Source organism: Urtica dioica, chromosome 7 (genome assembly GCF_054948205.1).
Source record: "Urtica dioica subsp. dioica isolate 48M chromosome 7, U.dioica_male_clone48M_v1_H2, whole genome shotgun sequence".
NCBI classification, from domain to species: Eukaryota; Viridiplantae; Streptophyta; class Magnoliopsida; order Rosales; family Urticaceae; genus Urtica; species Urtica dioica.
The window spans coordinates 46,311,078-46,338,868 of NC_142762.1; the positions used below are offsets into that span (position 1 = coordinate 46,311,078).

The 27,791-nt window shown below is 34.9% G+C and overlaps 3 protein-coding genes across 3 annotated transcripts; 1 reads left to right on the plus strand and 2 right to left on the minus strand.

The window, feature by feature from the left end:
- The first annotated feature begins 10,173 nt into the window (after positions 1-10,173).
- Positions 10,174-13,559, plus strand: ATS (Homeodomain-like superfamily protein). Its single transcript, XM_089618704.1, has 6 exons — positions 10,174-11,125; positions 11,238-11,314; positions 11,668-11,704; positions 11,963-12,101; positions 12,949-13,036; positions 13,152-13,559. Exons 1-6 carry the CDS (start codon positions 10,681-10,683, stop codon positions 13,317-13,319), a joined length of 954 nt encoding a protein of 317 aa, XP_089474830.1. The 5' UTR covers positions 10,174-10,680; the 3' UTR covers positions 13,320-13,559.
- Positions 13,560-23,044: 9,485 nt separating this feature from the next.
- Positions 23,045-24,717, minus strand: LOC149392213 (xanthotoxin 5-hydroxylase CYP82C4-like). Its single transcript, XM_089620100.1, has 2 exons — positions 23,764-24,717; positions 23,045-23,674 (listed from the first exon to the last, which is right to left on the minus strand). Exons 1-2 carry the CDS (start codon positions 24,715-24,717, stop codon positions 23,045-23,047), a joined length of 1,584 nt encoding a protein of 527 aa, XP_089476226.1.
- A 796-nt stretch (positions 24,718-25,513) lies between these two features.
- Positions 25,514-27,791, minus strand: LOC149392214 (uncharacterized). The gene is made up of 5 exons (XM_089621381.1): positions 27,586-27,791; positions 27,339-27,458; positions 27,168-27,254; positions 26,929-27,062; positions 25,514-25,962 (listed from the first exon to the last, which is right to left on the minus strand). Exons 1-5 carry the CDS (start codon positions 27,721-27,723, stop codon positions 25,854-25,856), a joined length of 588 nt encoding a protein of 195 aa, XP_089477507.1. The 5' UTR covers positions 27,724-27,791; the 3' UTR covers positions 25,514-25,853.

The following is a 27,791-nucleotide window of genomic DNA, read 5'->3' on the forward strand; positions in this document are numbered from 1 at the left end:
ATTATGTTAAAAAATAAAAAATAAAAATTCTATTTTCTCTCATTTCCTCTCCTTTTTCACCATGAGCATGTATATTTATATATACGATTTTTTTGGGCAAACTTCATGTTAATAGAATTTTATTTATTATAAATTTTTAATTCTTTTAGTGTTGTAAAAAATATATAGTTTTAAATTTAAAAATTAAATAAAGTATTTCTAGCTCTTTATTTATTGTTAGTTTAAAATATTTGTAATTTATTTAAAAACAAAGAATATTCAAACTCTTTTCAGTATTAAAATTAATATTAAAATAAATGAAAATGTGTTAGAGGGGGTAGAGAATTTAGGCCAATGATAGAGAATGAGCAATTTTTTTAATTTTTAAATATTATAAAAATATGATGTTTATTTTTTGTATTTTGTTTATCTAGAGGGCTTATATGTGTCTTTCTACCTATTTTAATAGACAAGTAATAACGGTGGAAATATATTTTAACATTGAATATTTTTCTCGCAATTTTTAAAGACTGCAACAAATAGAAGACATTGAATATTTTTTTCGCAATTTTTTTTAAAGAATGAGTATTAAACTGCAACAAATAGAAAACATTTAGTATTTTTATTGCCAATAACTATATATATATATATATATATATATATGTATATATATATATATATTCTCTTCAATATATGCCTTTGTGAGAAATAAGTTGTGTAAGAGCACAAACATTTTTTTTACTGTTTACATTTAAAATAGAACTTTTATTTTTATATTGACACTTTAAGGTTGTTTTACTATTTTTTTTTACTAGATTCCGGAGAATTTGCAGTATAAATGAGTGAGAATTCTTCCTACAAGTGTTGGAAATAATGTCAAAAGAAGAAAATGACGAGAAATATATGCAAGCATTTGGAGCAATCATAAAAGTGTATATTATTTTAAATGTGGTCCAGATGAGCAACTATGGAAAAATGATAGACAGACAGTGTCACGGGAATATTTAGAGTTTCCCAAACAGTTTAGAATAAAAATAAAAACTGATTTGTAAAAAAACAATTTCCACTATTGCTAATTCTCCAGGGAAAAAATAAAATAAAAATAAGTACTACTTTCTTCTTTTACATTGGAAAGATAATAATAGTAATTTAATTATTTGTTTAATTAGCAGTAATATGGAGAGGCTTGGAAGGATTTAAATGCCAAGCATTGAATAATCAATAGTCATAAACTATAAGATTGGACCATATTTGGGTACGCGATTAGGTTGGCTCTCTGAAATTTCCTAATTGAGAGGGCAGGAACACTGTTATGCGGGTCCACTTAAACCCTAACATGAGACGTGACATCTTAACTCACCCAATAAATGTTTGTCAGTTGTCACTAATTAATTTCGTTCATTATTCCAGCTCCAACGGAGTCGATATATTGCAGAAGGTGATAATAAACCGTCGTACAAATTTGTTCGACTGCTTTTGACTGTCGTCCACTCCACGCCACATTTTGCAATAAAAACGTGCATTTTTCCCGTATATTATGACTAAAACATTGTTGATTTCCACATCCATTTGATAAAAATCAATAATATTCAAATAAATATTTAAAGCAAATTTAGAAAAAAAAAAATAGAATTCAGGATTAAATTACCAATCTTTCAATTGAATCACACAAGTTTTATGAGTTTGACACTATTCATGTTTGTTGAACATTATTAATATCATAATAGACATCTACAACAAGAAGAACATATCGGCCTGGTTTTAGAGTTGGTGATTATATATAAATGTGATATCTAGTAAATTTTCTTGTGAGCGTCCATTTATTTTTTCTGTGTTGTCGTTTTTTTTACAGTAGTTGAATTTTTTGGTTCATGGGTTAATCATTACTTAATAGAAACTTATGAGTTCATGTTTCTGCTTAAATTGGCTCGTGGCTACGTTCTATTTTTCTTTGACTACCTAGTCTTACGAGACTATCAACTTATTCGATATTCTCGGTTATGTTCAATAGCATATGCTCTTTTTATTAAGAGCTCGACGGTTCTCATTCATTTTTGTCATGAAAGGACCTTTAGATACTATCATTCTTTGGACACCGTGTTGTACTACACGATGCTCGCGAGAGATGAACATCATCGCAAAAGCATTGGAATGTTAGCAGCCTTGAACGAATGTCTGTAGAAAATCGGTTTTTCGAGGTTAGGGATAACGAGATTTCTTCTTATTGCCATCATTTTAAAGAGATATGCTAAGAAGGAACTGTTTGAAATAATCCAATGAGTAATCCTCAATCAAAATTTTATATATACTATTTTTTTTTTGCAAACTGTATATATATATATATATATATTATATACATACTATTATTATTTTGGTTATGCTATTATGGGCAAATCAATCACCAATGCTACAGTGCAATTGCATGGATAACAGGAGAGAATGAGGTTTACAGAAAAGAAAGATACTAGCTACCACCCATAAATCAAATCAGATATTCTAAAATAATATATCTAGAGTTCCAATTTTCAAAGCTTGAGATTTTGTCTTAATTCAATTAACCTAATATCAAATGAATAAATAAATGATGAATTCAATTCACTGTCCCTACACAGTAAATCCTTCCTTTTTCCCAAGGTAAATTGACTCGCAGTTCATTTTCACCCATGTCGGACCTCTCACCCGCTTAGGGATATGCAAATCTCTGGACGTACCAGTTTTAGTAGGTATAAAGTTGCTTTCAAACTGAACTGTGTCGATCCAAATTGTGCTGCGCAGAAAAAACAATTAAAAAGAAACGGCAGTTTTTGAATTTATTGATTAGCACACAAGGATTATTAATTCACAAATGACAAAGTTCTCATGCATAGAGAGCAGATTCAAACTGAACTAATACACATTGGAACTGCAGATCAGGCAGTGAGTTTTGACCGCCTTTTGCTGCTGCTATCATTAACTCATCATTATCTTTATAATTGGATATGAGATGAGAATGACTTATCGCCCAATTGCCAGCCCTCAGATTTCTCTTCTTTGTTGGGTTGAGATAAGTTTTTATTGTTACACAGTTTATTACACTAACCCAAAAATAAAACTTAAATAATATTGCATTGTGTAACTCAAAAAGCCATCGGGAAAATTCATTTTTACCGAACACACCAAAAATTAGTACACGCACATAAATGTATGCGACGTACAAAATAATTGAATTCGAATCCGTATGTAATTATGTGATTTTTTTTTTGGGTGATTTTAATATTAATCTTTATAATATTTTATTTCTTAATTCTAAATGATGTAATGTCGTGGAGCTAGCTCGTCAGCCTAAACGGCGTTGATTTCGGTGATTCCTTCCTTTCTTTTTAATTTGTCGTTTCACTGATACTCAAAGGATATATATATATATATATATATATATATATATATATAGAGAGAGAGAGAGAGAGAGAGAGAGAGAGAGAGAGAGAGAGAGAGAGAGAGAGAGAGAGATGTTGATATTGCTCAAATCTCAAAGCAAACTCAACACATGCTCGTCTGGCTGTATGCTAATCTCGCGAATCACCACGAAGAAACTAATATTCTTCTGATGAATAGTCACGTACTATATGTGTTGATATCGATGCACAATATAGTTTATAATTACGTTTTTGTTTATTTATTTATTTATTTTTTATATAAATTTTTTGTATAAATGTTTCTGAACGTGTATATATGTGTTACAAGTAATTCTGATACATAGGCTTCCACCATTAGTGCTGTTTGGTCTACCTAAACCCCCATGATTTATTACATCTTAGCAATTTTTAATTAAAATTAATGGATTTTCCATTTTTTTTGCCTGTTTTAAGCATTAACCCTAAATTACAACTCCCAAAAGCACCTATAACATGGATTTGAATGATCTATAAATAGATATGGGGTGCCCTAATTTTGTTTGATCAATTCATTAAATGGATTTATTACCAATGTTATATGGTGAAAAAAACTATTAGCCCTTGTTTATAAATTACAAAATACAATGGATTCTACCAAATATATATATATATATATATATATATATTTATAAAAAATGTGTTATAATAAAATAGCCATTCAAAATTAATGTCAAAAGTAAAATTTCACATATATATGCCTAATAGTTGGCTTATTTATGTTGTATAAACTTAATGATGCTAAACACAAGTTGGGGCATACAACAAAGCCCTTTTCTCTCTCTACAGAACCTTTCTCTCTCGAGAAAACCCTAAGCCCTTTTCTCCGCCGCCCCCCTCGGGATTCGGACGCCGGTCTCTCGACTCCGACCCGGGGGGGAAGGCGAGGTCGCGATTCTTCGCGAGTCTGGTTTTCTCCGGTGACGTGCTTCTTCGGTTTTGTGCGACTTCGCTTCGTCGGCCGCTTCGTCGAGCTCCAGGTTGAGCGCTTCCAAGATCCAAGGCGAGCTCTGTTTGCTCTTCTCCTCCGCTTCGTCGGCAGGCGGTGGTCGCGGGCTCAGGTCGGTCTCAGGTCGGTCGCGGTCTCAGGCGGTGGTCACGGTCTCATGTCGGTCTCAGGCGATGGTCGCGGGGTCAGATCGGTCAGGCGGTGGTCGCGGTCGGTCGCGGTCTCAGGTCGGTCACGACTCAGATCCGGGAGGAGAGGGCGTTGCGCCAGCGCCGTTCGCGCGCAGTGGTGACTCAGATCCGGTGGTGTCTCAGATCCGTTCGCGGTCTCAGACTCGGAAGCGCCGTGTTCTCTGTTCTGGGTGGGCTTCAGTGGTCGCGCGTCGAGGAGCGCTCGGGCGGTCGCGGTCTCAGGCGGTGGTCGGTCGGGTTCTCTCTCGGAGTTGCGGGACAGACTCGTGCTCACCCACCGGGGAATGCTTTTGGGGTCGGTGGTTCTGAGCGAGTCGGCACGAGATACCGAAGTTTCCATTTGTTTTCTGGTTGTTTTTTACTGTTGTTTAAGACTTGGTTTTGGTATTATGTTTGCTTTGTTTTCTTGGAGGCGGAATAGCCGTCCTTCACCATCCCAGTGTGGATCTCCTGTTAGATTCGTGTCTATGCAGGTTGAAGAGTCATCTTCTTCATGATCATCGGACCGCGGTCATTTGGATCTTTCCATCAACCATTATGGGTTTATCAAAAGAGCCAAATGTGTGCTCGATTTTGAGTGTGTTCTTTATTCTTCCTTCTGTTGGAAGTACGCACAATATGAGCGAACACCTGTACTTAGTGTTAGATTCATTCCGATCTAAGTCTGTGTCGTGTCTAAGATGTTATTCGTCTGTATCGATGGGTATTCTACCCGTTTTTTATTGAAAGCTTCGTGCAATTCTCAAAAAAAAAAAAAACACAAGTTGGGGCGGATGGAGTCGGAAGTTTTCACTCACCAAACGTCACTCCACACATACGCCTGAGCCATAATCATGACCTCCTCACAAGACGACTCAATATTTGGCCTCGCACCAAAGGAAGATCTTCATAGTATAGGAACAGAAAAGCATGTAGCTTATTTCCCGACCGATCTCAGAATAACCACTAACTTTGTAATATGCCCAATGAAATTCATTTAGAAGCAAAAAAATTCTAGCATATAGGGTATTGCACATTTTTTTTTCTGGACGAATAATTTATTTTCATTTGGTTAGAAACAAACAAAATATATATGCATACGATTTTTTCTTAGAATTTAATAATTATTGGTAAAAAAAACAAAAAATTGTACCTTGACTTTTTATAAATAATGTTCTTGTTATCGATCGTTTTCGAAATTATTAAATTTTTTATGACTTTCAAATAATTCCATGTCAAAGCTCAAATGAGGCTCACAAAAAAGCCTGATTCGGGCCTACAAGAGTCGAAAGTCCATCCGAAACGGGTCAAAGTCGAGCTCACGCTTGCACGCGCCGCAGCCACGCACAAAGCAGGCCGTGCGTGCCGCGCAAGGAAGAGCGTGCCCTCCAAAATCCTTCCGCGCGCCTACCTATGTAAGGCGCGCGCGCAAGCCTTTACGCGCGAGTGCGCTAAGGCTTTCCGCGTGCGCCTTGCCATGCGCCGATGGGCTTTTCCACAGCCTCTCAGACACTAAAAATACTCCTCCTCAGAGGGGCCAAGTACACAATTCTATCTCAACACAATCACTCGATTTCAGAGGGTTGAAATGCTGCCGAGGTCCCTCCGCACCTTATTTCACACTGATCGAGCTCGATTCTCTCAAACTTTTCTACGAATAACGACGCCCACACCTCATTCATAGCAATCAGATTAATGTTGAGCATGGGAGCGCGGGCTAGAGGCACCACCTCTGCGTCCCTCTAAGCTTATTTTATTCTTCTTTTTTACTCTCAGGTCTCAACGACGAACGAAGAACTTTCTTGAGCTAGGGGAGGGAACTCGTGACTTTCGAGTTTCTACAGACCCGGCTCGGGCGCGGCCGCTTGGTCCGGCCTTGAGTCGAACCACCCGAAATGCACTAAAAGGCTTTAAAATATGTTTATATACAAAAACAACGAAATACATTAAAATTTTGACAGTTTTGAATATCAATGTTGTATTCTTTTGTTACCCTATTTTGTTAACTTTTCCCATGTTAATGTTTGATTAAATTTATGAGCTCATTAATTAAGATCGATATCGATCTGCTTTTTTTTTCCCGAGTAATATCTACTTATTTTAATTAGTGTCTATTTTGATTCAACAAGGTTAAATTTTTCATAACATACATTCACTTTAAATGATATTTATTTAAAATCTTAAAAAAACGATTACTATGCGATATATATATATATATATATATATATATATATATATATATATATATATATATATATATACCTGTCTTAAATTTATTGTTATTGATTAATGAACCGTCCGGGGAATCAAATGAAATGATATAAGTTATATAAATATATTATGTCTTTTCCTTTTTCGCCATATAATCATAATCAAGAGGAGAAACAACAACTAGATCGAATAAGGTATGTATGTAATATTCTCAGGGGGGAGGTGAACATTTGAAATTAAGGAATGATAAAAATAATATAAAAGATCCTTTGATCAAGAAATACATTATCTTTATATCAAATTGACAAATGATATTATAAAGTGCAGTACTAAAATATTATTTCAATATATAAATGAGGAGTAGGAAGTGGTGTTATAATTAAGACAAACACATGGAATATGGAATATAGCTAAAGCATTTGACGCCATTACAAGTGAGCCATAGAGAGACATGTTGACCGCATATTTCCCTTCTGCAAGCTTAGGATTCAATAATCCAAACACCTAAAGAATCAAATAAAATTAAAAAAAAATCCCAACAAATATGTTTGAAAGAATACAAAAAGCTCTCATTTCCCGGAGAATCTAGAGCGCATCAGGCGCTGACCGGGGCTTCGAAATCTATTAAGAAATTAATGAAATGATTATTCTAGTCATCTTGTTGTTTCTTTCTGTGATCACAATGTTTGAATAATGTAGATTTAAATATTATGAGCATGGGGTTCGGAATTGGATTAATTTATAAGACCAAGTCACGTCCAAAAATACTGTCACGTGAGAGGGACGAGGAATGTGGTGACGATGCGCGTGGGGCTCCACGGATAGGGATTAGGGGTTTTAGAATATTTGGACACGGAGAGGGAATATTGGGGACGACCCTACTATTTCACATTACACAATGCCATTGTATTAGCCTTTGAAATTTACACTCATGTTTTACTAGCGTGATTGACCAACCACGCGCTCTCACGCGCCGGTTATACTATATTTTGTGTCATTTTCAGGTTGACTCCACCTTGTAGAAAATACTATTTTAATCGTGGTATGCTTTTTCGATCTCATCAACAGTTTATTTATTTTTTAACTAGCAAAAAGTATCATTAATAAAATGGCTTGATTAACTAAGAACTTTTTCTCTTGACTAACAAATCTTTTCAATCAGCTGGCTAGCTTCACTTTTCAGCTTCTAGTTGTATTGTGATTAGTATGTACATTTTAGAAAACTTTTATCATGTCGTGTCCTTCGATGATATTCATATTATTATGTCTTAATTAGACATCACAAAAATCAGGAGAGGAATTAGTCAATTTGCTATGTAACTTTCTTCAGTTCATAGGTTTTAAAAATATTATAACATAATAGGTATTTATAATAAGTAATTGGAACATTTAGAATGGAATAAAATAGAAAGGGAAAGAACAAAAATACCTGTTTTAATATAGAAATTTTAAATATACCATTTAAGCATTTAAATTATTCTTAGATGATTGAATTAGATCAAAATTTGATCAATAATTGTATTCTTGATGGTTTCCTGAGACTTATAAATCCTACATATTCAATCCAGCTATTAAAATAATTTAGACACCATGTATTAGAGCATACTCTGATAAACAAGAATGAGTTCTCTAACTAACTAGTCACCTACAAACATAAATTTGATAAACAATTAATATTTTATTAATTTTACAAAGTAGCTATTAACACTATATAAATATCCAAAATATAACAGATTTTAACTTTGACACATCAGATTCGGTGATTTTATTTAAAATATTAACTAAATAACAATGTTAACATTTTCAGTGGTACAATCTATTATATTACTCTAGATGAATAATATAAAATCATATTCAAAATAGGTAAATAAGAAATTTCAAATGTTGTAGTGCTATATGCACATGGTAAAGGCAAAAAATAAAATAAAAAGTATGTATGTATGTTTGTATTGCAGAGTCATTACATATTGGTGGATATTCTAGTAGTGATAATCTCCTTTCAAATGATAGTTGCCAGACAACTCTTAAGTGGTGGGTTGACTAGAGTGAAAAAAAATAATAAGCGCTCCTCATGAATAAAAATATACATGTATATAGATTTATATATATATATATATATATATATATATATATATATATATATATATATATTTATGTATGTGGAGAGAGGGAAGCATGTGAAACGACGACCCTGGTGTCGCCGGACACCCCAGCCACACTGACACTTCCTCCACACACGCACATATATTTCTCACGAGACCAATACATTAACAAATTATAAGATACAATTAAGTATCTAATTTAGATTTTAATTGATTCGGTACAGCTCAATTGTAATTGGCAATATGCCCAATCGAGCGCTTTGTCTGCACTATATTTATATATTAAGATAAATTCTTCATCGTGTGTTCAAATAAGATGAGAGGCTACATATTTATATAGGTTCATCTCGATAGGAATATAAAAAAGCAATCGACATTTTACCGTTTTGAGACATGTGATGCAGTCAAATTAGCGTTTAATTAAAGCGCATAGCTTGTTTATTTATTAGATATAGAGTATTTGGTTAGAAATTGATGTGTTTTTACCGATGACACGGGTAAAAAAAGTCTTTGTGAAAAGAATATTATATACAATGTGTATTGGATTTGGTGGTACCAAAGAAATTATAATAATAATTGAGGATCAAGGTAGTGCTCAATTTCTAAAACCGCAAAGTATGAGTTTATATCCCTCTCATATGATTTTTATGCCTCGTTTTATACTCATTTTGATTATTTATTTATTTTATTTTATTTTAAAATTTTGATATACTCATTTTTAAAAATTCTCGAATCTTTTTAGGTTTGAAAATAAAGATGTATGTGTATGGGAAATAAATATTAATATTGCTCAAAATATATGTTTTTTTGATAATGGAAACTGAGGTGTGCCACGTCTGCAAGGAAAGAGACCAGTAAGGCAGGTTTGAAGAGGGATATTTTGGCCTGCCACTCAATCCTTGAAATAAAATGAGAATATTCCTATTCAGAGAGGATTGAAAGCTTAAATGTTATTCAGAATAACAACTAAATAAAAGAATTGTGTAGGAGAATTTAAATTTGTCACAATCCATCACAGCGTAAACAAAATGGGAATTTGATTTGAGGAAAATATATGTGTATATATATATATATGTATATATATATAGAGAGAGACTCAAAAATCTCTCAATCCCAATTCCAATATTATTCCATGGAACAGTGCCACTTTTGTTTTCTCGAATTCCAACCATTCCCTTCTCTTGTAGAAACCTCCATTATACCCTTGACTAACAACCCTCCTTTTTTTTACTCTAACCATTTAGATAAGGGAAAACTCTCTCTCTCTCTCTCTCTCTCTCTCTCTCTCTCTCTCTCTCTCTCTCGTTAGTCATTTCCTGTGTGTGTGCGTGGAAATTGAAAAGGGGTCTGAGTTCTCTGCAACCTCTTAAATATATATATATATATAGTACACACTAACTTTCCCTTTTCGCTTACTTTTCTTTCAAACCTTCTTCCCAAAAGTAAGAAAAATCTCTCACTCTCTCCTTTTTCCGGTTACTCTCCTCAACGCTGCCTCTGACTATCATTTCTCTCTTTGATTATACATAAATAAATAAAAATTATATTAAAAATACAACCCTCCAACCATATCTGTTTAATTAGTTTGTTTTTTCTTTGAATCCTTCGATTCAACCCCTAGACGGATCTACTAATATAGAAGCCATTCATAGATATATTGCCTATTATTAATACCCTTTACTCAGCACCAATGCAATTAATCATAAGCCACTTATGATCTAATCAGAACACACAGCTGAGAGAAAGTTAGTGAGAGAGAGAGAGGGAGAATCCATTTCACAAACTTCTATATATTGACTCCTTTTTTATCCTTCCATTAGACCTAACACATATATATCGTCATGTACTTCCCAATGAACCAAAACGCTGCGATGACGAGAAACAACACACCATACTCTTTTCCAGACCTATCTTTGCAAATCAGCCCGCCTTTAGGTGAAGCGGTTCTTGACTATGGCCTCTCGAGAAGCTCCACCGCCGATTCCGGTAGCAGCGCCGGAAGCGATTTGAGCCACGAAAACGGGTTCTATAATAACAACCACTTGTTGGAGATCAAAGCCGGAAGTAGTACTACTCATAAGACAAACCTGAGCCTAGGGTTCGAGGTGAAAGATCGGCCACACCAGATCGCTCTTCACCACCACCAACCTCAGATGTATGGCCGGGATTTCAAGCGAAGCGCGAGATCGACGGTCAGGAGAAGCGTGAGAGCGCCGAGGATGAGATGGACCACCACGCTCCACGCTCATTTCATTCACGCCGTTCAGCTTCTCGGCGGCCATGAGAGTACTAAAAAATCTTTTTTTTTTTTTTTTTTTTTTTGCGTGTGTGTGTGTGGAGATATATCAGCTTTGATTTCGCGTCGCTAATTGATGACGTCATGTTTATATATATTCAGGAGCGACGCCTAAATCAGTGTTGGAGCTGATGAATGTGAAAGATCTAACCCTAGCTCACGTGAAAAGTCACTTACAGGTGGGGTTTACTGTGCCGATTGATCAATCCTTGTTAGCTCTCTGATGGGCTTTTGTTTTTATGGTTTTGTTAATTTTATTTATTTATTTTGGATTTTGGAACGTTGATGAAATATATTTTGTGAGAGAATAAAACCCGGCATTGTTTGTTATTTTTCCTCTCGTCTGTTTCCTTTCAACGATGTTTCTTCGTATTTTTATATTTGTAATATTGCTGCGATTCGTTTGTGAATTTGTGATGCTGGTGGAAAACAAAAGGAAAGGACAAAAAGGGCATCTTATTATTATTTTCATTGTTCTTTATTTATTTCTGAATAATATTTGTTCTTCTTCTTCGTTTTGGTTGTTACGCAGATGTATAGAACAGTGAAGAGCACTGACAAAGCGTCAGGTAATTGGATTTTCCTTACGAAGTACTATTGTTTCATTTAGTGTATATATATATATATATATATAATCATTTTTTTACTATCTCGTCCCATTATTCTCTTTGCTTAAATATAGGACAGAAACAATATCATTTCGCACTGTGTACATGTAGCGATTTTCCCAATTAAAACAAAAAAATGAATGAGATTGGACTGACTTAAGTAGTCCATGCTGTGAATTATTTTGTGGGTTTCTGAAATGAATAATTTATGCATCTCAGGTCAAGGACAAATGGATAAGTGCTTGAACCTAAGGCCGGGGATTAATATAGACAACGATGATCGTGATCATGAAGATGGGGTTGTGTTTTCTTCTGAGAAATCTCAATCCCAGCCAATATTATTACCCAAATCCAACGAGTAAGTGCATTTTTTTTCAACATGAATAGTAGTTAACTAAACGTCCAAAAATTTGACGAAAAAAATGAATTGTAATAGTTTTTATTTTTATTTTCCAAATGTACTATACAATTGATGCTGGAGTTGGACGTGAGAGGAGAGCTACAGAGTAAATTTATGTGTCGACATTAAAAGTATTAAATTCTCACTTTTCTGTATTGATGATTAGTTGGACTAGGCTTAGGTTTATAGTGTGTAGTATTATGGCGAGGTTTATATGTTAGAGATACCGAACGGTATGAATATTAATTTCTCTAACAATCCTTGTCCTTTTTATATGGTTTCCCATATTGAGTATATAAAGACACGTAAACACTGCTCAAAAGTATTCCTAAATAGCTTTACTCCAACTCTCAATGCGGGTCCAATCTCTGATGTACTGTATTTAATTTTTGCTTGCAAATGTGCAAGGTATAGTGTTGGCCATATGGCCGTTTTATTAATTTTTTAATGATTTGTTTTATTTTGGTTTGTTAATTGTTAGCTGGATTTGTTGACTTTAATGTATATGTGACTTACGTGTAGCTTATCCAGCATTAACTTATTATGAGATATTTAAATACGATACTACAAAAGTATTTAATTTTGTAATGGGTGAGATATAAATAATCAGCGTTATTCATAAATGTATACCGTAATTTGGTATGTTACTATTAAACACGTTATGATCAATATCTGCAATGATCTCAAGCAAAAATATTTATTTATTTATTATTATCCTTCGTTCTCTCTTATTTGTTCTCATTTAGGTTTTGGATTTAGTTTGATTTCTAATTATTAAATAAATAAAGAAACTGTTTCTGTGCAGAGGTTTATTATGGACATCGTCACTAGACGCGATTGAAAGGAGAAATGGGTCAACAATTTCTAAATTATTTCAAGCAAATGGTACCAAGGTAAATACATTCATTCATACTCCTTATGTGTATATTATATATATATATATATATATATATATATATATACATTCATTCATTAATATATAAATATGTCTGTTGGTTAATCTCGCAGATAGAAAAAGAAAACGAAGGATTTCTGGAATCAAGCTCGTTGTTGTCCTTGTCTTCGTCGTCGAGTCTTTGCCTCGACTTAGAGTTCACCCTTGGAAGGCCGAGCTGGCAAAAGGACTACTCTCATCATGATTCATCCAAAAATGAACTTTCTCTCCTAAAATGTTGAATTGAGAAGATCCAATATAGCGGTTTGATTGTCGGCAAGATCGATGTTTGAGAAGTAAAATATATCAAGTTAATGCACACGCATTTGTATTCCTTGATTTAAGTTTTGCTGTTTTTTTTTTATTAATTTTTTTTTGTAATAAAAATTTAACGTCGTATTATAGAGAAAGCGAAATATATGAAATACCTCTTGTTCTATTTACATGTTTCCGTAATAGTAGTTGCTCTCATTTTGTTTGTAATCGGTTGAAGAGTTATTCAAATATCTCATTGAAATAGTAATTCTTATTATCATAAAAAATAGATTCTAGAGCAACATAAAATTGTTATAGAAAGTCCAGTTTCTAAAACCGTATGTTAATCAGAGTTTGGAAAATGAAGTTTATAACGAATATAGGCCCATATCAAGATTTGCTATACGACATGTCGAACTCAATGTCCATTTATGTGCGACATGTTGCACCGGATACCCTTTTGTACAAAAAAATGAAATTTGTAATAGTGTGAGAGTGAAAGAAAAGAATTATATATTGAACTAAATTAACATCGAACGGAGCGAATGTGAACTAACTAATGCTTGAGAATGGAACCTCATGACAAAAGACGTGTAACAATAGGGACTTTTGTACTATGAACATATTTTAGATCCAAATCAACGCACATATTGAAGGTTTTCTTTTACTCCAGTACTCCAAGTCGAATTTGACATAGATTTGTAAATATATGTACATTGAAATCATTATCAGTGTACGTGTAATGAGATGATTTTTCAGTTATTGATTGGAACTATTAAACAACTAATTATGCAAGATACTTTACGCAAGCAATCAACAAGTAGAAAATAATAAATAACACAGAGAATTAGTAACGCAATCCAGTGACAAAACCCCTATTTTGTAGGAAGGAACAAGCCTGGTAGTGAAAAGAAATTGACTAGCAATCAATCAGTGGCAAAGGACTCAAGTTTGCAGTCTCTTCCAATTCTTCGATGAATTGAAATCTAAGTTCTCCTTTAATAGAAATTTCTATATTTTTCACACCCTCTCTAAGATTTGATAAGTGAATACGCAAACACACATTACTAAACAATCTGTACAAATAAAGCACATCAACTGAAATTTTTTCTTGAACCTGTTGACGAAGATCTCCAGAGTAGAATGACAAGTTTAAGAATAAGTTGACCATGTGTGACTAAAAAATTTGCTAAGCTCAACAAAAATCTTAGGAGAGTTTCATTCAAGTTACTACATAATCTTTCGCGAATCAAGTCAACTAGTAAAATATCTGATCATATATCTGTCTAAAATCTCGAAACTAAAAGCAGAATATCTTTATTTCGATTCACACGGAAAAGACATGTGTGACTTAAGAGATCCGAATGTCTTAAACAACTTGTTGTAGAAAGTTTTGAACAACTTACAATGTTTTATCAAACTGAAATCATGCCACCAAAAATTTAACATAAAATTTAACATACAACGCTTTCATGATGAACATGTAAAATTTATTTGGAGTTATTTTTTGTGAAACAACGACATGTGTTCTTGCTTTCTAAAGCGTGTGATTTATTTTCCTTGTATAGTGTATGGGCTGGGTGTATATCTGGCAGATAATAATTTTTGTATTTTTGGAAGAGCGGAAAACAATTTTTTAGAGTTAGAAAGTCTCGGGAAGATTTTGGTGGACCTGTTTTTCTTCAGTATCATGTATCTACAAGTTTGAATTGGTGGTGAAGTTTTAATGGACCTCTTTTTCTTTGGCTCCTAGAGAAACTAATTTTTATGTGTTGCCAAAATCTTGAACACACATAGAAATGTGTAAAATATCCGACATAGATTTTAGACAGTAAGATATATATTTCAAATGACACTTTAGTTGTATAATCCGTTTTGTAATAATACTTTTTATGACTTATTATGGAAAAACTCAAATTTTTACTCCACGCGCGATTTACTGCGCATAATATCCTGGAGTCTAACATTTTATTGAAGCGAAATTTTTCTTGATGTACTGCGCGTCGCAATATTGTATTTGATCTGTTTTATTTATTTCTTGGCTGGAAATATTTGATCTGTTATATAATGATATCGGAGGAGGAAAATCGGCACCATATATTTGACTTGGTATTCTATGTACGAAAATGCAATTACACTATCAAACAGGAAAACAAAGAAATTAATCGGAACCGGAAAGTTTAAAAAAGCTGTAGCGAATAAATTCTGCCTACGTACTTTCATTTTATATACGAAAACGTTGAAAAAATCAAAAGAAGATGAACAATTATAAAAAGTAGTACAGATTTTTACAGTTTTGAAAATACTCGGTTTTTTGAAGAAATTCTTAGTAGACAATATTGCCATTAAAAAAATGTTAGACTTAATTAAAAATTGAGATTAATAAAATGGAGAAGAACAAGAGATATGGATGCATATACTCTTTGCACTGATGGAGTCCCTTAAGGCTTAAGAAGGGCTATAGTGTAGCCCCTTTCAAATATTATTTTTAAATGATTATTTATTTTATATAATTAATTTATTTTATAGTTTGGTCCATGTTTTATAACTTCTTTTTCTTATGTGCCCTTGTCGTTAACCAAAATATTTACCTCACTTCTTTTTTAACTAATGATTGATTTTTCGGGGAAACCAACCGGAAACCGCCTTACCGGAGAGTACCGGTACCGGTTCGATATTTACTATTTTCGTTCCAATTTACCTGTGCTTTTCGGTGGTTTCTGGTACTTTCCGGTGCTTTACGGGGGTTTTCGTTCGTCGCAAGCTTTTTTTTGTCAACTTTCCTTGATTTTTGGGTGGTAAGTTTCGGTGGTTTCTCAAATTTTGGGATTTTTTATTTCTATTTTTTTTTATCATTTTTTACTTTAATCCATGATTTCAAGGGTTTGAGCAATGAATATGAGTTTATTGGTTGTTTTATATGGTTTTCTATGTATTTTTAGGTTTAATCCGAATTAAAATGTTGATTTTTAATCCAAATATGAGTTTTTTTTATGTTGTAGATGGTGATTTGATGATGATTATGATGTTCTTGAGATGAATATGATGCTTACGATGTTTAATGATGTTCTTAAGTTGAATATGATGATTTGATGATGTATATTATGATTTGTGATGATGAATTGATATAATGTATTCGTTGTATGAACTATGAAGTTTGAACTATGAAAAATATGTTTATTTTTGCAAAATATTTGTCTGAATACCACTCGATTTCCTACATTTTTGTCGGTTTCCTCTACAGTAAGCGGTTTCCTTCCGGTACCGTTTTTTTTTTTTTTTTTTTTTTTTTTTTTTTTTTTTTTTTGTCTGAATACCCATCGATTTCCCCTCCGGTAAGCGGTTTACCTAAAAAATTGAAGTGCCAGTATGGTAACGGTAACAGTAGGACGAACCGCATCACAACTTAACAAGTGCCTCAAGGCTCTTGTCTAAACTTTGAAATACCGCATATTACATCCTGTCCCGTGTCACGGTATACCCTAGTATTTGACTTATTTTGGGGGTATCAATGTCGCATGGTATACTGTTCTCATGAGGATATATCGTCAGAAACCGGATATCCCACAGAGTATTTGAACAACAAATAAATTAATATGAATAAATAATATATCTAATATATTATATTTGTATGTCATCATTTAATGATATTATTTATTACTAATTAATAAAAAAACATTCTAAGTATGATGAATATAAAAAGATTTATGAGTAAAATAATATAATAATAAATTATATTAGTATTTTTGGTAAATTTACAATTTAACATATATTTTTAGTGATAAATTTAAGATTTTACGGTAGTTGTGCGGTTTTTGAAGCATCCCGTAGGATCTATTCATACCACTGCCGCATGTGTGCGCAAAGCGGGATACTGCAGTATACCGCGTGATATTTCAAACACGAGTCCTTGTCCACTTTGAGGACTTGATGAAAAGTTTAAATGGGTCAATATGTTCTTGTCGTCCCAGGTCGATCTACAAGACATTGATTATTGGAAACACCTTGTCATTGAAAACCCATTATTAGTTAATAAGGAATCAAGGATTAGGCGCATGTGCATTAACTCCGTGGTTATTGTTAGGGGTGTACAAAAATTGACCGAAAATTGGTTAAACCGATAATCGAACGGATCCGGAACAGAAATTCGGTGCCACATCATCAAACCGAAAATTCGGTTCGGTTAACCGATCCGGTTTATGAAACTGGATCAGTTACGGTTTTGAGTATCCAAAAATTCGGTTATCGGTTATCAAACCGATTTTTTTTATAAAACGGATAATCAGTTTTAAAATCGGATAATCGATTTGAACCGGATAACCGAATTTTTCTATTTTGAAGAGATTTAAACTGCAAAACAGGTAGAAAAAATGAAATTCAAAATCTGTTCATCCAATTCTGAAATTGATTAACCGATTTTTTTGGTTAACCGGTTTCAGATCTGGTTAACCAGTTTTAAAAAGGTTATAAAAATGGTTATCGATTTTACAGAACTGGTTAACCGATTTTCGGTTTTGGACCAATTCGGTTGGTCATTGGTTCAAAATTTTCAAAACCGAAAATTTGGTTTCGGTTTTCAAATTGGTCCAAAACCGAACCGATTTCACCCCTAGTTATTGTACCCTTCAATCCATTAGAACGATCACGACCGCCTCGCCAACTCTTTTAAAAGGATTGGTTCAAGTAAATTGAAGCACTTTTGCCTTCTAAAGCATATCTTTGATCTCCAAAACCTCTAACAACTTTATTATTCCTTTGGACTTGTGTTATATATTGACTGAGATGCCTAAGTGTTTTGACATACAAAGGATCTTAATCTTCTAATTTTTTCGCATATTTATGGCCAGAATTCGACACAAACAATTTTTCTTTTTCTAAGTTTTAATTATTATCATGTATGTCTAAATCTGAGTTATTGGAATGGAACAAACCGGAAATTTTGTCCGTTCCAGAACCATTCACAAAACCGAAAATTCTATTACCAGACTATTCATGAAACCAAAAATTTTATTCCGCGACTGTTCACATAACTGAAATTTTTGGTACCATTACGATACCATTCATAATTTTTTTTATAACCAAAATAGAACATATTTTAACTTATAATTTTTTTATTTTATCTTTATTAAGTGAATAGTGCCGGAAATAATTAAAATAAAATGTTCTATTCCGATTTGACCGATAGTTCGATACTATTTCAGAATGGAACAGATCTATATAAGGACTAGAATTCCGATTCGGATGGAGGAGAAGTTCTGTACTATCGAACGCCCGCACTTATAATCATGGCTGTTAACCTCCTCTAAGTGCATATAATATTTGTTGCCCCTAATTTTGTATCAATCGTAATTTACTTTCATATAGGCAGTGGTGTGTGTGTGTGTGTTATTATCCCGTGCCCGATCTTGAAAGAGATATTGTTGACATCAAAGTAATTTCAATTGAATAAGGACACGAGTGGCTATGATATTCTTGCAGACCCTGGACTATTATGATTACTCGTTGTCTTTGAGTTCAAAAAATACGTGCTAGTACTGAATGTCTGTATAGTTATTATTATAATTTTGAAGCAGACCAGCACACCTCAGAAGGCCTGACAACTCATGAATTTCATGCACTGCCTTGAAAAGTTTCGTATTCTTCATCATTGGAGTAGCATGTATTTTGTGGTATAAAAAGAAGTACTCCGGTTTGTTTTCTCTACTCCTTTATATCTATCTTAATATTCGTATTAAATTAATCTTGAAGATTATAGAAAAATATTTACATTGTTAATTTTGCTTTAACTTATCAATAAAAATATTAACACTGTTTAAGAACCTTACCATTGTGATCGCAATATAAAACTATATTGAAACCTGCTAATACTACGTATATTTTTGTAATATTTTTTTTATATATATATTTGCTTAGTTTTAAATAACTTTACTTATTTTTCGAATCAATTACTTTTAAGTCACTATAACTAAATACCCATTAGTTTGGTTAATAATTAGAAATTATGCGCTGCTCAAATTATTAACCAACTAAAATGGGTAATAATGCCATTTGACCAATTTTAAACTTAAAAAAAAATTAATGGAAGTTTCTTTTTTACTTAATTAATATTTGACTTAAATTTTTATATTTTTGTCTTTCCACGTATCTGTTTATAATGGTTAATAATTTTTGTTGTTGTTTCAAATGAATAATAGTAGTTTATAACAACTATGTTTTAGAATAACTAGTTTTTTACGCTTTTTTTTTATAGTGATTTATACTAATTTGCAACACTCATTTTTTATAATGATTTATTGTATACATATATATATATATATATATATATATATATATATATATATAACATGCTCATAGTAGTTCATAATGATTATTATCATCTAAATATAACCCAAAAGTCCATTTATTCAGCGTAAATAATGAATCATAAATACACAAACAATGACTAAATGCAATATGCAATATATACGATACTATACATGACTAAAAATTGAAAACGTAAAAGCCCTTCTCGAATATTACATTTCTTGGAATTCACATTGCTGAAATAAGTATAACTGCGCAGTCCAATTCAGAAAAAAAAAAAATTGTTAACAATAATTAACAGATATTAATTATACGCAATTCAAAAAGAAAAAATAATAAATTTATTCAATATTATTGCCGACTATTAAATATGCACAATTAAAAAAAAAACTTCTGTTTCAATAAAAAATTTAGAGAGTATCAATAAATACGAAAATCACCTCCGAAAATTGAAGAGAAGGGGGGAGGAAAATATGAACAAAGCCGAACTATGAACTAGGAGTGTTCATGAAAACCGCTAAACCGAACAACCCGATCATCAAAATCAAATCGCACTCTTTTATAAACCGTCCTATTAAAATCCGATGAAGTTTGGGTTGTAACCAACCCAAATCGTAATTGTTTCGGGTTGGTTTGGTTATTTTATAGTTGTGAGATTGAGTTGAACCAAACCAACCCGATGGTATTAATCATTTAATTTTTTTTCTAAGATTGCAAGTATATTATATGTACTATTGTTAAAAAATATCAATTTTTAATAATAATAAAAAATATTAAGTATTATACTTTATTATTTGCGAATACATGAAGATTTAGTAATTAGAAATATGGCGTAATTTTTTATTTTAATATTTAAACTTACAAGTAAAATTTTGATTTTATTTGATATAACGTATTAAATATAATATACAGACATGATTTTCATCCAAGTTATAAAGTCATTTGTCGAGAATTATAGTCCGAAAAAACCAACCCAAACCAACCCGATTATTTTTGGGTTGGTTTGGTTTGGTTTTACGTTTCAATCGGGTTGGTTTGAGTTTTAAAATTAAAAATTAGTTATAACGGTTCGGTTGATAGCACAAGAAAAAACCGACTAACTTGACCCGATTACACCCCTACTATGAACCCTACACCAATGAGAGAGAGAGAGAGAGAGAGAGAGAGAGAGAGAGAGAGAGAGAGATGAAAATAGTGGAAGAAAGAGTTGAGCGTATTTTTGTAAGAAAATATTATCTATCTTTCACGCACTAATAAAATGTAGATTTTTGGGTTTTGATTGAATTTGGGAATACCACTTGTTTTTAGTTACTGAAACAGATGTGAACATATTTTTTGTTTTAAACTATCTATTAAAAAAAAAGGGGGTACAAATATGTTCATGCTCAAGAAAATAAGAAAAGAAAAAAAGACATAATTCATGCTCAAGGAAAAAAAAAAAAGAGACATCAACGTCAAAAATATACTTCTCATCAACAAAAAAATAAAATAAAATAAATTAATATTATATAATAATTCCAATATGAAGATACTTTTAAAACAAAACAATGTCTAAGATAATATAAATGTATTCACTAATAATATGAATATGTTAAGTCACTAAACAAAACAAGCCATATCGACAACACAAAATGGATTTTGAAACCTAATTGGAAACATCTTCGTCGGAATAATCCAATCAAAGCTAATTTGAAATTTTCTCAAAAGAATATTAAAGAATAGTCTTCGAAAAAACGATCAAAATAGGCCGACAACCATGAATTTACTTCTTCCATGGTTGTCGAAAAACCATCAACCGGCCATTCATGATTTCCACCTTTTGAATGAAGCATACAGTTGTTGGCTCTTGGGTAGGGTCTGTTAAATTACATCTTAAAACCAATTGATGCCAAGTGCAGAAATTCAACCGATATATAAACATATGTCCATTCACACACACATCCAATGTGTGATTATCCAACTTCAAGACTCCATTCCACGCGTATCGTGACCAGACCGAGTAACAATCCTTCTCACGCTTCGCGTGGGTCGGGCTAAATTCAAATTGTGTAAATGAACAAGGCCTTGATACCATGTTAAATTTAATATTAAAACCAATTGATGTTAAGTGGAGAGATTCAACCGATATATAACCCACATTTTCATTTACAAACATAATTAATGTGAGATTATACCACTTTAATAGAGACAACCGGCCAGATGATGGATCATAGTTGCAACAACACAAAGGAGCGTGTCGAAGAGCTTTGCACACAGACGCGGATTCCCCTTTCCGCATTAGGTTTTCCGTTTTTCATTTACTTGGACTTTGATTTGGGTTTCGTGTTTTTGGCAAGCCCTCCAACATTAAAGGGATTGGTAAGATGTCGGATAACATGCTCTAGGATATGTTGAGACATCTTGACCACTGTGGCAAAACTGTATTTCTGGAAAGTTTCTTATTTCGCCAGAATGTTTCGTGGAAGACTTTCTAGATTGGTTCTTCACGCGTGTATGGGTAAGGACACCCTAGATTGACTTTCAGAGTTGTTGACTATTATAAAAACCAAGCGCTTCACCTTTAGTATTCTTGACGTGTTCATCAAACTTTTAGGGTTCTTAGACGTGCACGACTGGCGGACTGAGAAGCTATTTGTTTGATGCGTGTGGTGTGATCCTCACATTCCAGAGATCTGAGTGTTAGAGAGTTGTTGAGTTTTGTGATTTCGTGATTAAAGGTTTCACGAGCGTTGATATCGAAGGTATCCAAACATCGAGAGAGTGTTTGAAGAGTGGAATTGAGAGAGGTCTCAAATTCAGGGGATCCTGATTTGGAATTCACGGGTAGTAACAGGAAAATGACATTGAGATTGGTGTTGTTCATATAAGTCCATTATTGTACTATTGACTACATATTGAGATACTGAATTTCATTTCCACTGAGCTGAGAGCCTCCCTAGAATAGGTGACGTTACACCGAACTGAGTTACCATTCTTTGTGTCATTTATATTTTCGCAACGTCTTTCATTTATCAATTCTTGCATCAGAACAGATTGATGCATACATTGACTTTACATTGTGTGCGACATCTTGTCTCTGACTAAACAGAATTTCAACAACGATAATAAAGAATAAGTCTATTTGATCGAACTTTGAAGACAATGCTATGAAATTTCAAACTCCGATGAACTCATGAAATTGCATATGTAACATAAGAGCTCATTCAAATAGTATTAATATTTAAACATTCCTTAACGGAGAAGACCGTAGAGAGCACAAGGAGCAGAGTTATCCAAATTGATATTTTCCAATCAATTTAGATATAAAATGTAAAACTGTGAAACTCGCAAACATCATAAGCTCACGACGATGGAGTCCCTAGCGCACGCGGAGCGAGACGTTATTAATATTATTATAATTTGACCATATTCAGGCGGCGGCCGAGTAAAGGTTTGGGGAAAGGCGAGGGGTGAGACGAAGGTGCAGAGGAGTGGCTTTGGGAAGAGTCAATCCAGGGCTCTTAGTCATGTCGATGTGCCGATCGGATGGGTTGGCGATGTGGAAGGCCTGAAAGAGACGGGCCAGGCCTAAGTGCAGGACCTGGAGAGCGAGGGACGAGCCTGGGCACGAGCGTCGTCCAAATCCAAAAGGCATGAGCTCGAACTGCCCTCTCGCCTCTACGTGCGCGTGCGTGCTGAGGAACCTCTCGGGTTGGAATGCCTCCGCGTCCGACCACACCCTCGGGTCCCGTTGGATCTTCCACACGTTGACCACCAGGCGTGTGCCAGCTGGCACGTGGTAGCCGGCCACAGTGCAATCCTCTTGGGCCTCCCTGGGCCCAAGGAGCGGGCCCGCCGGATAGAGACGGAGCGTCTCTTTAACCACTGCTTGAAGGTACACCAGGTTTCTCACATCTGAGTCTTCCACTAATCGATCTTTGCCTACTTGGGCATCTAACTCTTCTTGGACCCTCTTCATCGTCTCGGGGTTGTTTAAGAGCAAAGAGATCACCCATGTCATTGTGCCTGCGATCGTGTCACTTCCTCCCAAGATGAGAGCCTGTGCGCGTAGAATTCATTATTAATGCTACGAACAATACTTTAGAATAATACTTTAAGAATGAATATATGTATATATAGCGTACGTACCAGGCATGTGGACTTGATGCTGGTGTCCTCGTCGTATTGAAAGTTGGAAAGGCTTCCTTTCTCCTGAAGCGACAACATGACGTCGATGAAATCTTTGTCGTCGTCGTCTTTTCTCTGCTTATTATTAGAATCTAAAGATCTCGTGCGGCGGTGCTGCTCGAGCCAGGCGACAAGTATTCCGTCGAGCTCCTTGGCGGTCTTCTTCATGGCCTTCTCGTGGCCCTGCCAGTCGAGCCATCCGAGGAAGGGGAAGGCGTCGGAGACGACGAACATGCCGATGAGGCGGAAGAACTCGGAGATGGCGAGCTTGCCTCGTCTGGTGACGTCGTCGTCGAGCTCGGCAGAGCCAAAGAAGCGCCTTCCGGCGACGAGCCTGGTGACCATGTTGAGGGTCATCTCCTCGAGGCACTTGCTGAGGTTGACGACGGCGCCAGAGCCGGAGACCGAGGAGGCGCGGTGGAGGTCACGAATTCCGGCGTCGATCTCGGAGATGCGGACATGCTTGAGGAGGTCGAGGCGGCGGTTGGAGAGGAGCTCGAGGGTGGCGAGTTTGCGCATGTCGCGCCAGAAGGGAGTGTAAGGGGCAAACCCGAAGACGGCGTAGTTGTAGCCCATGAGCTTGGCTGCCACGGTGGTGGGTCGGGACGCCAGGGCCATGTCGTTGATGGTGAAGCACTCCTTTGCCACCTCCCAGCTGTTGACCACGATGGCTCGCTGGCTACCCAACCGCATGTTGAACACCGCTCCGTACGACTCAGCCATCTTTCCCAGCGTCCGATACAGAAGCTGGTCTTTGCCGCTCACCAGGTGGAGGTGCCCTATCACCGGCCACGCCCCCGCCGGCTCCGGTGCCCATTGTATCCCCTTCCCAGTCTTCTTCTTCTTTCCAACCACCAATGCATAGTATAGGACGAGGAGAAACGAGATTGCTATTGCCATGGAAGAAATCTCCATCTCGGTCAACCACCAAGCTGGATATATTATTTTGTTGACTAGGAGTATTTATTGTGTTTCTTCCAAGTTTGAATGTGAGACTGTATTTATACAGTTATAAACGAAGTCATTCTCAATTTATTGAAAGATCAAGAGCATGTAGTATTGGAGAACATGCTTGTGTGTGTATGTATGTGATGGCAAGATGCATGACTTGTGTTTCATTCCACGGTTGGTGGTACATATATATACTTCATTTGCATGCTATGCGCTTCTCTTTTTCATTGGCTTTCTTTATTCTGGTAAGTCAACTTTAGTAGTGTTGTTATTTTATTTTATTCCAGCAAGTCTAAAGTACAATAAACTGGAAATATCTAGTGCAGTGTTAAGAACTATCCGCCAATGATTTAACAATTCAGTGAAAGAATTTATACGTCAATTGAACAGTCAATATATTTATTCCAAATAATCGTATTCATTAAAGGAAAACACTTCTACTAGTGACTACACGGTATAGAGTAAGAGTCTTACTAAAAATTGAAGTATGTGATACTTTGACATTTGAATTGTTCAAGTCTTCGGGTAAAACAACAGAAAACGTTTCTACTAGTGACTGCATAAAATTTGAACGATGTGAGCCAAACAATTGACTGTTCGAATCTTTAACTAACAATAATATGGTGTTTACTCATTCAAGTTTCTCTTCTAAAAATTCCATCATTTGATTATGATAATATAAATACACAGTATTCCTAACAAAAATGGGACAGAGATTACAATTCTTCCCTCAAATCAACAACACGACAACTCATAAGCATGGTGAAAGTCTATGCAAAGATTTGAGGATATAGAACATAAAAATAAATTCAAAGTCTACTTCTACTCATCACTTGATGAATGGCTTATTGTAGGATTATCTGACCAAATATAACTAAAATCTGAACTATATATGACCTATCTGTGAATCATAATACATTCCATGGTCTTTCGATAGATAAACAGAAAAATCAGTTAGGCTTGCAACTACAAAGTCCACACTCTCGCACCACCCACACCTATCTGAACACATCTCAGATCGACAAGAAAAGAAAATGATAAGAATCATACGACAAAAGCAATGCGAGGAGTTCCACCACTTGACCGAGAATATTAAGATGCTATTTTTGCTTCCTCAAAGCATTCATTTTCTCCCTCAGATAGTAAAGCTTTGCTCTTCTCACTTTCTTCTTGTCAAGCACCTTTATCTCCTTAATATTTGGAGAATATCTGTCAAATTCAACACAAAAAATAATGTACCCCAACCTATAGGAATCACCTACTACAAGTACTCAAACATCAAAAAATCTCATCACTGAAGATTAGTCATGTATTATGTTGTGTCCTCTCTTTATTCGTTTTCTTTTTTTTTACTACAAATTCTTTTAAAAGTGATTGAGAGCACTATTTACATTATCAAGAAACTCAATCTCCCTCCATCAACACTAATTTTAGCCCATTTAACAAGCAACGTTAATTTTTTTTTGACAGTTTCGGAACTTCTATTCTCTACAATTATGCAGGACCTTTTACAATCACACGGAACTAACTCGTCATCTCCTTTCATTTCGACTACCATGTATGCATTGAGGACAAACACTCAAACAATTCTCCTCGTAAACCAGTGATCTTGGTCTAAAAGCCGTCAGAAAGTTCCATGCTCATTCTTCTCGAGGTTCACAAGTATATTCTAAGTCTAGAATAAAGGCCAGGCACATCAAGTCACTCTATTACAACAGAGAGGGCCTTCAGAGAGAACAGAGCACAGTTCCGTGACACATCTAGGCTCAAGGCCCACAACAAGCTACATTGGTTACTTACTATTGTCTTTGATCGGGAAAAATCTTGAAGAACGTAAAAAGCAAGAATCCCTCGATTACGTCTTTTTGGAGAACTAGACAAGCAGTGAAATTATTTACCGCAATTTACAATAGATAAGAGTAGGCTTAAGCCCTTCTAAGTCACTTCTAACCTTTCTTTTCGAGTCTCGCCCTGGTCTTCACATACTAACTGGTTAAAGTCTAAAAGATTATTTCTTTTACTAGAAGGGGCAATAAACGCAAAAACAAAAGTAAAGGTGCAAAACACTACTAACTCGTTCCTACTTTGAGAATCAAATCAAAACATAATGCCCAAAAAAAAAAAGATGCGTGCTTTGTTTATAAAAGAACAAAAGGAGATTGTATAAGCACTTACAATGGAAAGAGGGATTCAACCCCAACCCCAGCGACCAACCTCCTAATTCTAAAAGTCGAATTCAATCCCGCATTACGTCTCGCTATCACAATGCCTTTCAATGTTGAAACACGCCTCTTGTTCTCCGGTACTTCCTATTCATAATCACAGCAAGACAGTTACACAAATTTGTTATAAAAAAAAAACATGAACTAGAAGAAGCTTCATTCCTTTGTAATGCTTATTTGAAATGCACATACCACTTTTAGTTGGACGATATAGCCAGGCTTTATTTCGGGCATTTGTCTCTGTGCTTTCACTTCCTCCACGGCCTCCTTATCTAGAATCTGTCCATCCAAATTTGAAGAGTCAAACAACACCGAATACATCAAAACATTTCTCAATCCAGAAACCAGTAAGCGAGAATTTGCCTGCATTATGTGCCGGGCAGTTTTATCGAGCCTCTTGAACTTGACCCGAGGCGCTTCGGATTCAGAAGGCGTTATAAAGGTCCTCACGGAGAAAGGATTTTCCACTCTCGGAAGAGGTGTCTGAAGGGAAAACACGCAGATTCTAAGGAATTGAAATTAAGAACAATACAGACTATGGATTGCCGACTAAAAATATATACCAAAAGAAAACGACCTAGGCAGTGTATATAGGTTTGGGAACACATACAAATGGTGATCCGGAAGATCGATAAGCAGTGTTGGAGAAAGAGCCCAACAGCGAGGTCTTGGAGTTCAATCCATCACCGCCGTGAAAAGTCCTTCGAATCAGCTCCTGGGCAGAGCGATTGAAAAAGAGTCTCGCCATTGTTGAATCGGAGAACTCTGTTTGAATGTCGTTTAGGGTTTAGTGGGCGTTTTCTTAACGTTTCTATA

Bases quoted from the DNA above. Each gene is read 5' to 3' on its own strand.
- LOC149392213 (XM_089620100.1), bottom strand. From the start codon at position 24,717: ATGGAGATTTCTTCCATGGCAATAGCAATCTCGTTTCTCCTCGTCCTA. The intron at 23,675-23,763 runs GTACGTACGCTA...CTACGCGCACAG, and splicing joins GCATCAAGTCCACATGCCTG to GCTCTCATCTTGGGAGGAAG.
- ATS (XM_089618704.1), top strand. From the start codon at position 10,681: ATGTACTTCCCAATGAACCAAAACGCTGCGATGACGAGAAACAACACA. The intron at 12,102-12,948 runs GTAAGTGCATTT...GTTTCTGTGCAG, and splicing joins TTATTACCCAAATCCAACGA to AGGTTTATTATGGACATCGT. The intron at 13,037-13,151 runs GTAAATACATTC...TTAATCTCGCAG, and splicing joins TTCAAGCAAATGGTACCAAG to ATAGAAAAAGAAAACGAAGG.
- LOC149392214 (XM_089621381.1), bottom strand. From the start codon at position 27,723: ATGGCGAGACTCTTTTTCAATCGCTCTGCCCAGGAGCTGATTCGAAGG. The intron at 27,255-27,338 runs GCAAATTCTCGC...TTGGATGGACAG, and splicing joins CTGCCCGGCACATAATGCAG to ATTCTAGATAAGGAGGCCGT. The intron at 27,063-27,167 runs GTATGTGCATTT...GATTATGAATAG, and splicing joins ATATCGTCCAACTAAAAGTG to GAAGTACCGGAGAACAAGAG.